Raw genomic sequence first — 12,669 nt, 5'->3', positions numbered from 1 at the left:
GTATTTTTATTAGTTTACGGAGACAGTCCACAGCCTAAGAGATGCACTAGCTAGGAAGAAAACTTAAACCAGGATCAGCATAGGGAGACGACAACCAGTTGCACCACTGCCGGTGGCTGGCCTTTCTACAATGCAGGCCCTCTCTCATCCTGCGAAGACAGCTTGTACTCATGTCTACGCATCGATCCGCCAGCCAGTTTACTTATACTTGGTTTTATTTAACAACACCATTGGAACACACCGATTTATTGATCATCAGCTATTGGATGTCAAATATTTGATCATTCTGACATAATTGTAATCCTAATGGACACCTGCTATATGTTGCAATGACAGCAAGAGATATTTCATAATATGCACTTTTCCTCAGGCAAGGCAGAACTGAGAACAAGATGTTTGTTTTGTTTACGACACCACTAGAGCACACTGATTTATTAATCGACTATTGGATGTCAAACATATGGTCATTTTGACAGTCATAGAGAAAACCCACATTTTTTCCATTAGTAGCAAGGGATCTTCTATATGCATCATCCCACAGACAGGATAGTACATACCACGGCCTTTGATATACCAGTCGTGGTGCACTGGTTGGGACGAGAAACAGCCCAATGGGCCCAATGACAGGGATCGATCCCAAACCGACCGTGCATCAAGCGAGCGCCTTACCACTGGGATACGTCCCACCCCCAGGCAGAACTAATAATGGTGTTATTATATACCAGTCGTATGGCACTGATTAGTACGGGGAAACCCAGGCAGATAATGGGTGCACTGACTGACATCACACATACAATCACAAATCATCACAAGCATGCGTTCTGCCGATTGTATTAGATTCACCCTACTCCAAGCCAGTTCAGTTATTGCCAACTCCAGCTCCATGGTGATTCACATACTAGTACACACATACTCCAAGATGCTGGCCATAGCAGCAGTTGGGGGCAATACTGATATGCAAACTGTGAATAACGTGCCCAGTATCTGGGCAATAACAGTAAATAGGCTATGTCAGAATGCAGCAAAGTATAACAACAGGGCTTCTAGAATGTTTTTATAAATTCACTAGCCATGGTATCAGTGATTTAAAAAATTTACTAGCAACGATCAATAATTCACTAGCCCCACTTTACTTTAAGTTAATACAGTTTCACTAAGGGGCCATCCATAATTTTCAACATTTTCACGAGCGTACAACTGTACACTTTTGACCACCCCCCTCCCCCCCTAAAAGCATACATCCCCAAATGAAAAATGTTGATCGACATTTTTCATTTTCCAAAAAAGTGTATGCTGGCCACTTAACCCCCTCCCCCCCGTGTACGGTTTGTACGCTCGTGAAAATGTTGAAAATTATGGATGGCCCCTAAATAATATTAGTAATAATCAAATATGTCACCTAAAGAAGGAGATACTATATAGAGCTTAAAAAAACTAACACTGAGGGGTTGGGGTGGGGGCAGGATATTCATATTTACAAAACTTAGACTTAATTACATTTAACCAAAAATATTCACCAATCGTCAGCATTGCGATAATTGTTATTTACTAGCCCAACATTGAATATCACTAGCCATGGGAGTGGGGCTACCATAATCTAGAAGCCTTGATAACAAGTATGCCATATCTTCTCAATACATCCTAACTATTGTGATACATATAAAATACTCAACGAACTTGCCTGTCATAACATTTTTATGAAACGAGTGAGCAATTTTGGTATCTGACTCGCGTTCGCTCATCAGATACCAACACTGTTCACAAGTTTCATAAAAATGGTATGACGGCAAACAAGTTTAGTATTTTACTTATTACAAACCAACTGCAAACAAGTCGCAATGCAGAAGTAAGCAGATGTCGAGACTACACGTTATTTTTCTGCGAATTATGTCAACAAGTGATCTACGCCACACGTAAACTTAAACAATGTCACAGTGAGCATCGAGACGTCATGAATGGAGCTTAAATTTTGGTGCGAAGCTTGCATTGCATTAAGTGTTAGCTAATGAGTTTTTAAAATTCACAGTAATGACTGAATTGTTGATCGGACCAGCAAAGATTGAGCTGAGAGAATGAGATTGACTTGATGCTAACATTTTATACATACATGTAGGGCCTTTGAGAAAAAAAGGAGTAGCAGGTCGACATCATTTTGGCTTCGTACACAACAGGCCCAAATATAACAGCCTATCTGATCACAATTTCAATTGATGGTCACACTTTTAAATTACAATATTTTGTACAAACACGGTTAGATACATTAATGATCTTTCAACAAAACATTTTCAACAGGAAAAAGGGTGAGTCATGCACCCAGTTTATTTTATTGCAGTGAGATGCAAAGTGACATCATTCGAATATTGACGTCATTCAAATAAAAAAAATTACCCCACCAGTCTGTGCATGCCAATATTACATTAGTTAGATACTGAGTAATTGTTATGACATGAGTAATATCTTACGCTGGTGTGTAATAATAAGGTGAGGAACAAATGTGGTATATAAGGCTGTAGTTGCAAACACTGGAAATCTATCCTTAATATCGTTTGCTGAAATGTTTTCTTGACTAAAAGACACCTGTTCAAGTGTCTGTATGGACGAGCTGATTGATGACAACCTCGATGTATTATTTTATCACCAAGGAAAATTTGCTTTGCCTTCTTCTGCCAAGACTACATTTTAATGAGACAGGGGAGGTTTAAGGGGTGGGTTTAAGACAAACCTTGACAGGGGGAGGTTTAAGGGGCGGGTATAAGACAAACCATGACAGGTTTCAGGGGTGGGTTTAAGACAAACCTTGACCGGGGGAGGTTTGAGGGGCGGGTTCCCTTGCAGGATGAGCCCAACACACTTGGTAAGGGAGGTTTGAGAGTAGGGTATGAGACAAACCTTGACCGGGGGAGGTTTGAGGGGCGGGTTCCCTTGCAGGATGAGCCTGACACACTTGGTAAGGGAGGTTTGAGAGAAGGGTATGAGACAAACCTTGACCGGGGGAGGTTTGAGGGGAGGATATGAGACAAACCTTGACAGGGGGAGGTTTGAGGGGCAGGTTCCCTTGCAGGATGAGCCTGACACACTTGGTAAGGGAGGTTTGAGAGTAGGTTATGAGACAAACCTTGACCGGGAGAGGTTTGAGGGGAGGGTATGAGACAAACTTTGACAGGGGGAGGTTTGAGGGGCGGGTTCCCTTGCAGGATGAGCCTGACACACTTGGTAAGGGAGGTTTGAGAGTAGGGTATGAGACAAACCTTGACCAGGGGAGGTTTGAGAGTAGGGTATGAGACAAACCTTGACCGGGGCAGGTTTGAGGGGAGGGTATGAGACAAACCTTGACAGGGGGAGGTTTGAGGGGAGGGTATGAGACACACTTGGTAAAGGAGGTTTGAGAGTAGGGTATGAGACAAACCTTGACCGGGGGAGGTTTGAGGGGAGGGTATGAGACAAACCGTGACAGGGGGAGGTTTGAGGGGAGGGTTTAAGACAAACCTTGACTGGGGGAGGTTTGAGGGTCGGGTATGAGACAAACCTTGACCGGGGGAGGTTTGAGGGGTGGGTTTAAGACAAACCGGGGGAGGTTTGAGGGGTGGGTATGAGACAAACCGTGACTGGGGGAGGTTTGACGACTGGGTTTAAGACAAACCTTGACCGGGGGAGGTTTGAGGGGTGGGTTGCCCTGCAGGATGAGGCGGACACACTTGGCGGCGAGCTCCTTGTCGGGGTCTCCGTCCGTCTTGAGCTCGTACACGAAGTCCTGGATCCGCGCGATCTCCTTCTCCTTGATGTCGACATCCTTCGGGTTCTCGTCACCCTTCAGCTCTGAAACAACAACAACAAACATCAGGTATGTGCATAACACACACACACACACACATAAACACACACACAAAAACGTGCACATTCACTCACACACACACATTCACACTCATACAGTCACACACACACACACGTGCACACATTCACACTCATGCAGTCACACACACACATGTGCACACATTCACACACACACGTGCACACATTTACATTCATACAGTCACACACACACACAAATACGTGCACACATTCACTCATACAGTCACACACACACACACACACACACTTGCACACGTTCACTCATACAGTCACACACACACACACACACGCACCCATTCACACACACACACACACATACATTTACACTAATAGTCACACACACACACGTGCACACATTCACACTCATACAGTCACACACACACATGTTCACACATACACACACACACACACACAAGTACACACATACATACATACATACACGTATATACATACAAACACATGCACATAAACACACACAAACATACACACACACACTTGTGCATAAACACAAACACACATTCACAAAGACACTTGTGCACACACACACACACACACACACCTGCAAGCACACAAACACACACACACGCACACACACCTGCAAGCACACACACACCTGCAAGCATACAAACACACACACACACACAAACACACACATACACACACCTGCAAGCACACATACATACACACACACCTGCAAGCACACAGACATACACACACACCTGCAAGCACACAAACACACACATACACACAAACACACACACACACACCTGCAAGCACACAAACACAAACACACACACACCTGCAAGCACACAAACACAAACACACACACACACACACACACACAAACACACACACACCTGCAAGCACACAAACACACACACACCTGCAAGCACACAAACACACACACACACACAAACACACACACATGCAAGCACTCACACACTCACAAAGACACTAGTGCACACACACACTCACAAACGCACACATGCACACTCACATACAAACACACACTCACAAATGTGCACATGCACTCACACACACACACTAACAAACATGCACATGCACACACACACACACACACACACACACACACACACACACACACACACACACACATACACACATACACACACACACACACAGATACACACACATACAGATACACACACATACACAAACGCACACTCATACATGTATGCATGCAAGTGCATACAGACACACATGAGCATACACATACATGTGTTTACTGTAACTTGGGAAAAAAATTCACATGAATTGCTTCAAACCTCAAAACTTAAAAGCTATATTTGTAACTTCGTCCCTATATCAGATGATGATAGAGAAATACAAATTGTGGAGATTGCACCTTTAAGTTCCTCAGAAAACTATTGTAATGTGGATCCTATATCTGAACATGATAGAGAAATACAAATTGTGGAGATTGCACCTGTAAGTTCCTCAGAAAACTATTGTAATGTGGATCCTATATCTGATCATGATAGAGAAATACAAATTATGGAGGTGCACCTTTAAGTTTGTCAGAAAACTATTGTAATGTGGTCCCTACATCCGACCATGATAGAGAAATACAAACTGTGGAGGGTGCATCTTTAAGTTCCTCACAACACTATTGTAATGTGGATCCTACATCCGACCATGATAGACAAATACAAATTGTGGAGATTGCACCTTTAAGTTCATCAGAAAACTATTGTAATGTGGAACCTATATCTGATCATGATGGAGAAATACAAATTGTGGAGGGTGCACCTTTAAGTTCCTCAGAAACCTATTGTAATGTGGATCCTATATCTGATCATGATAGAGAAATACAAATTGTGGAGGGTGCACCTTTAAGTTCCTCAGAAAACTATTGTAATGTGGATCCTATATCTGATCATGATAGAGAAATACAAATTGTGGAGTGTGCACCTTTAAGCTCCTCCTGTTTGGCTCGCTGATCCCGAGCCTTGGCCTGCGAGTTGACTACGTCCTTGTCCAGTTTGCTCAGTTCCAGCATCTTGTTCTGTTCCGCAAGCTTCTCTCGCAGCAGCAGAATGTGACGAGCCTTTTCAACCTGGATAACACAGAACACATTATTCATATCTTTAGTATATTACCCACTTTCGTTTTTAATTTTTATACATAGCATACCATATTTGGTATTAAATTTATATAGGTGGGACGTAGCCTACTGCTACCTATAAACGAGGCCTTCAGATACTATTTGGTGTACTGCTACCTATAAACAAAGCCTCCAGATACTATTTGGTGTACTGTTACCTATAAATGAAGCCTCCAGATAAAACTTGGTGTACTGCTATAAATGAAGCCTCCAGATACTATTTGGTGTACTTCTACCTATAAACGAAGCCTCCAGATACTCTTTGGTGTACTGCTTCTGTAAATGAAGCCTTTCAGATACTATTTGGTGTACTTCTACCTATAAACGAGGCCCTCAGATACTATTTGGTGTACTGCTACCTATAAACAAAGCCTCCAGATACTATTTGGTGTACTGTTACCTATAAATGAAGCCTCCAGATACTACTTGGTGTACTGCTATAAATGAAGCCTCCAGATACTATTTGGTGTACTTCTACCTATAAACGAAGCCTCCAGATACTATTTGGTGTAATGCTATCTATAAATGAAGCCTCCATTTACTATTTGGTGTACTGCTACCTATAAATGAAGCATCCAGATACTATTTGGTGTACTGCTACCTATAAATGAGGCCTCCAGATACTATTTGGTGTCCTGCTACCTATAAATGAAGCCTCCAGATACTATTTGGAGTACTGCTACCTATAAACGAAGCCTCCAGATACTATTTGGTGTACTGCTACCTATAAACAAAGCCTCCATTTACTATTTGGTTTACTGCTACCTATAAACAAGGCCTTCAGATACTATTTGGTGTTCTGCTACCTATAAATCAAGCCTCCAGATACTATTTGGTGTACTGCTACCTATAAAAGAAGCCTCCAGATACTATTTGGTGTATTGCTACCTATAAACAAAGCCTCCAGATACTATTTGGTGTTCTGCTACCTATAAACAATACCTACCAGCTGCAGTCGGGCGAACTTGTGGCACCATGTTTCAACCGTTTCTCAACCGAAATAGTACAACAAATGGACACACAAACCAAAAATGTAAAACCTACTAAATGTACTCGCTACATCCCTATTGAAGTACAATGTACTTGCATCATTATTAACAAAATAAGTCTTCCAACGACAGCATAGAAGATTTGTCCGCCATTTTAAATTTGCTAAATAGAGGGAAGCAGCTCGCCCTGCACACTAAGACAAGACTAAATGTGCTCCCTGCATTATATGTAAGGCACCTGATGCAGGTCTGTAAATTAGTCACACGTTCTCCATTCTTTTGCCCTTCTTATCTTTTCTTGGAATAAAAGCAGACGTTGAAGTTTGTTGTTTAACGACACCACTAGATCACATTGATTTATTCATCTATGATATAGGCTATTGGATGTAAACAAAATGGGTAATTCTGGGACATAGTCTTAGAATGGAAAGCCACTTCATTTTTCCATTGGTATCAAGGGGTGTTTTATATGCAACATTGTAGCAGTCAAAAATGTCCACCTAGGTGCGTATAGCATCGGTAACATTAGGCCTAATTTTTAAAAATCCAACAAACTTTAACTTTCGGCCGAACCGTTCAAAATAAGCGTTCAAACTAAAAAAAAGAAGAAGTTAATAATAATAATAAATCGGACATAACAAAAACAATTGTTTTAACTTTTTGGTTTTAATTCTCCTAGTGAGAAATGTTTTAAATTTCAGCGCCAAGTTGTAAGTGAGAAACCCACCTTCCTATACCCCTTTTTCCTGTCATTCTGACTTTTAAAGTGCCAGTCATTAAACACGTATTTTGCTATATTTTAGTACCTATATATCACGTTTACAAGGTATATGAATCCTACAAAACTTTAAAAAGAACTGACAAGCCGTGTTTTATATATTCGTAATAATTGATCGCATTTTAGCCCTCTGGAAAAAAACACAAACACACTCGAAGCGACACACCCAGTTACGTAATGACGTGTGACATCACAACAGCGCTTGGCTAGTCCACGGCAATGAAAGAAAGAGGACGATACCAACCGCTTTGGAGACGTATCGACTCATGTGCATGTTCGGCCCCAAGCCAACACGTGGGACCAGAATGCGAAAAATCAGTGTACTAAACCATTACATTTTTTTTTTTGTGATACCGATATGTGGATACTGTTTGACATATTCTGCAATAATGAATAATTGCATCGTGTAATGGATGCACAAACACTGCTGTAAAAGGTATTAGAACTATAGTTCGTCCCACACCGAATGCCTTTTTTCATATTATGGAATTTACTACAAGTTAGTTATTTCTGAGCCGATTGACTTATAGATACTATTTGGTGTGCTGCTACCTATAAATGAAGCCTCCAGATACTACTTGGTGTACTGCTACCTACAAATAATACCTACCAGCTGCAGTCTGGTGAGTTTCTCCAGCTCCCACTGGTGGTCAACGAGCAGTGAGTCACCGCGAGGGCGCCACCCGTTCAGATTCTCCTCGCCACGCACGTATGTTGACGATGTGTCCAACACTCGCCGCTGTCGACGCTGCACACCTATACAGTAAATAAATTAACATATTAGAGGAAAGGAATGTTTGTTAAATGAAAGTGAAAGTTTGTTTTGTTTAACAACACCACTAGAGCAATTGATCTGTTAACCATTGGCTATTGGATGTCAAATATTTCGTAATTTTGACACAGAAACAGTGGTTGCAGGGTAAGGAAGGAAGAAAATGTTTTATTTCACGATGCACTCAACACATTTTATTTACAATTAAATGGCATCAAACATATGGTTAAGGACCACATAGATATTGAGAGAGGAAATCCGCTGTTGCCACTTCATGGGCTACTCTTTTCCATTAGCAGCAAGGGATATTTTATATGCACCACCCCACAGACAGGATAGCACATACCACGGCCTTTGATATACCAGTCGTGGTGCACTGGTTGGAACGAGAAATAGCCCAATGGGCCCACCGACGGGGATTGATCTCAGACCGACCGCTAATCAAGCAAGCACTTTACCACTGGGCTACGTCCTGCCCCGTTACAGGATAAATAAACATTTCACCCACCTGGACTGCTGGATTCCGAGAACTTGCGCAGGAACAGTTCATATATGGCCGACACACGGTTGCAGTCGACGGTTTTGGCGGGACCGAACAAGTTACGAAGAGCCCTGAAATGAGTACTGGTTTGCCAAAGAAAGAAACCTGTTAGTGCACACCACCACCACCATGACAACAACTACACCTACACACCAATACATGTGGCAAGTCCTTCATGTAAGCACAGCTTAATCTAGACAGTATTCGACAAATGTTTCACAAAGTCACTAGCCCTTACAGAAGCTTAGGCAGTGCCCTACATATTATATAGGGAATAACTGGTTACTGTCTTCAGATATCGGCTTTATCCTGCAACGGTTAGAATGGCCATCGACCTGAGCAGGATAAAGCCGATATCTGAAGACCGTAACAATTTATTTCTTTTATCCTGCAATCCTACAGGAATAGTCGGAAAATCATTATTTATTCTATTTTTGTGTATGCAAATCGAGTATCATCAACCTAGCAAGGCTTTTGCTACATGACATCATACAAGATACATGATGTCATTCATGCCAACTACATTCTGTCACATTCTAAAAGCATTAGTAAACTCTATTTTATAAATAAATATATACATTTTGTATTGTTATCGCAAACCTAAAAGTTATTTGTATTTACTGTACTTAAACAAAGGATTTAAAAAGAGTATGTTTATTGAAAATCTAGCCCGAAATACTCGAGTCGAGTCGAGCTTATGTCACGTGACCAATTTTTTGGTCAGTGACCGAAACTATAGAGATTTATCTAGTCATCATATCTTGCCACTATATACAGTGATTGTGGGATAAATAGTACTATAGTTGATAATTTTCACTAGCCCAGACCAAAAATTCACTAGCCAGGACTGGGGGCTGGTGGATTTGTTGAGCCCTGCTTTAGATCTCACAACAGAGATTTTTTCTATTCTGAGCACACCAAGGTTTTTTTTAATGCTGTATTGTTACTAATAACTGGTAAAGGCTTTTACATATTCGGAAATGCATTTCAAATTATTTTAATCTAATTACGGCTTAACGTTTCATTGATTTTGAGGTGAAATATTTTTAGGTTAGCATGTTTGTACTTGTACTAATTTGGGCTTGCAAATTTTGGACACAACTTTTATCGCCTGAGCCTGAGCCTGAGCCTGAGCCATCGCCTGAGCCTGAGCCATCGCCTGAGCCTGAGCCTGAGCCATCGCCTGAGCCTGAGCCATCGCCTGAGCCTGAGCCATCGCCTGAGCCTGAGCCATCGCCTGAGCCTGAGCCATCGCCTGAGCCATCGCCATCGCCTGAGCCTGAGCCTGAGCCATCGCCTGAGCCTGAGCCATCGCCTGAGCCATCGCCTGAGCCATCGCCTGAGCCATCGCCTGAGCCTGAGCCATCGCCTGAGCCTGAGCCTGAACCATCGCCTGAGCCTGAGCCTGAGCCATCGCCTGAGCCATCGCCTGAGCCTGAGCCTGAGCCTGAGCCTGAGCCTGAGCCGTGGTGCAATCTAAAGACCTGGTAAGATCACATAATAATGAAATACTGTGTTAGAATCACCAGTTCCTAGTACTACTGTGAAATAGCTTTTCTTTCGAGGTGAACTAATTTTCATGTCATGTACATGTATACATATAAAAGAAATTTATGATATTACCTTTTTGATCCACAAATGTAAGTACTCAAAGTAATGTGTGTTTTTAGCAAAAACACAAAAGTTTAAGCCCATGAAAATAAACAGCATCACATTTTAAATCTAACACTGTCCGGAATGGATCGGTTATAGCCAGAAATGTTTATATTAATGACACCTCAGCACATTATAAAATCAGAGGCTGTTGGCAAATAAATTAAGGCTGAGGGGAATTAATGGAAAAAATTAATTTAACGAAAACTCAACACTTTATAGGTATGTAATCGACAGATACTTAGTTTCTAAAACAGGAAATGTTTTACCAACAGACTCAACACATTTTATTTACGGTTATATGGTGTCAGAAGTGTCTAAAGAATGGCAAATCATTAAAAGGATTTAATTTAATCACACCCCAGCATATTGCAAAATTAGTAGCTGTTGTTTGTAAAACAAAATTGCAAATAAATGAAAATTAAATATTTCTTTTAATAATACCTCAGCACATTGTTAAATGAGCAGCTTTTAGGTATCAAATACTGACTGTTTGTGGAGGTGTTACTTCTTAGAAAGTTCTTGGGAGGGCGAAGGGGGCTGCATGTGGCATGTTTTTCAATTCAGGCTTCAGAAAATTGTGAGAGCGATAGTTTCATTCGCATCGCATCGCATCACTCGCGTAAATATAGCTTGCATAACATTTTTCGTTCGCGCATTGAATTTATGACATCATTTACATGTTCATGACAGGTTACCTAAAAACGCAATGGGTTACCTGAATTTGTTTTTGCGTAACTCATAAATGGTTCATTCTCAGAGGCCTTGAATTTTAGCTTTCTAAACTGGTAACTGTTACATGGAGGACTTGCCGAAAAGGGCGTGTCTGCACAACCCACTGATCAGTTCACAACACTTTGCACCGAGTTGAACAAGATTCAACACAGACAGACAAATCGGGTGTAACCATATACCGGCGAAAAGAGAGCTGCAACAAGGTCTTAAGGAGTTGTGTCCCCTGTTTTGTCTTTTTGTACATTGTTTATAAGATATAATTAATTGTTTGGATTGAGATACCAGCTAAATACAGTGGAACTCCTCTAAAGCAGACACCCTTGGGACCAAAGGAAGGAAATGTTTTATTTAACGACGCACTGAGCACATTTCTTTTAATTTACAGTTATATGGTGTCTGACATATAGTAATGGACCATACAGATATTGAGAGAGGAAACCTGCTATCGCTACTTCATGGGCTACTCTTTTCAATTAGCAGCAAAGGATCTTTTATATTCACCATTTCACAGACAGTACATACCACGGCCTTTGTTATACCAGTTGTGGAGCACTGGCCAGAACGAGAAATAGCCCAATGGGTCCACCAACAGGAATCGATCTAGGTATTGCACATCAGGCGAGCGCTATACCACTGAGCTATGTCCAATTTTGAGAGAATTCCGGTTTACAGAGGGTCCAGTTTTGAGAGGTTTTACTGTACTATTAAAGGAAGGTAAATAATTTTGTATCATGTAAACAGAAATCAATTTAACAAGAAAGAATACTTGAATTATATTTTAATTTAAAAACTTAATTTTAATCATGGAGGATAAACGAGGTACTATGTACAGTGAAAACGGTCAAAACCGGACCGTGGACAAACCAGAACCCTGTTAAAACTCAGCCAAGTTTAATGGTCCAAAATTTTCTCAACTGAAAAACGTGACCCTCTAAACACGAGATCCTGTGTAAATGTGATAAATAACAGGTCCACGGCATGATCCGGTTTAGACAGGTTTCACTGGGTTATCAAGTTTGAGGTCAGAGGGAAAAGAGTTTTATTTGTCATAAGCTTTAATGAAATATTTCTTTATAAACTTTTACTAAACAACATACACAACAATGGGAAGTAAGCATTACATGCTACTATACATCAAGATGGATGGATGGATGGATGGATGGATGGATGGATGGATGGATGGATGGATGGATGGATGGATGGATGGAAGGATGGATGGATGGAAGG

General features: G+C 41.2%; 1 protein-coding gene across 11 annotated transcripts in view; it reads right to left on the bottom strand.

Annotated features, from left to right (window-relative positions):
- LOC121390710 (kinesin-like protein unc-104) overlaps nt 1-12,669 on the bottom strand; it is a 127,555-nt gene that overhangs the window by 11,373 nt on the left and 103,513 nt on the right. For 6 of the 11 annotated variants that reach the window (XM_041522598.1, XM_041522602.1, XM_041522603.1 and 3 more), the window contains 4 exons: nt 9,022-9,137; nt 8,352-8,497; nt 5,782-5,926; nt 3,641-3,816 (listed from right to left, as the gene is read on the bottom strand). In XM_041522598.1, coding sequence (XP_041378532.1) covers nt 3,641-3,816; nt 5,782-5,926; nt 8,352-8,497; nt 9,022-9,137 — 583 coding nt within the window. The remainder of the gene's footprint in view (nt 1-3,640; nt 3,817-5,781; nt 5,927-8,351; nt 8,498-9,021; nt 9,138-12,669) is intronic. The other 5 variants (XM_041522600.1, XM_041522604.1, XM_041522606.1 and 2 more) reach the window with 1 other exon arrangement.

Source organism: Gigantopelta aegis, chromosome 15 (genome assembly GCF_016097555.1).
Source record: "Gigantopelta aegis isolate Gae_Host chromosome 15, Gae_host_genome, whole genome shotgun sequence".
NCBI lineage: Eukaryota > Metazoa > Mollusca > Gastropoda > Neomphalida > Peltospiridae > Gigantopelta > Gigantopelta aegis.
The sequence above is the reverse complement of the archived record's forward strand: the minus strand, read 5'-3'. Positions and strand labels throughout refer to the sequence as shown.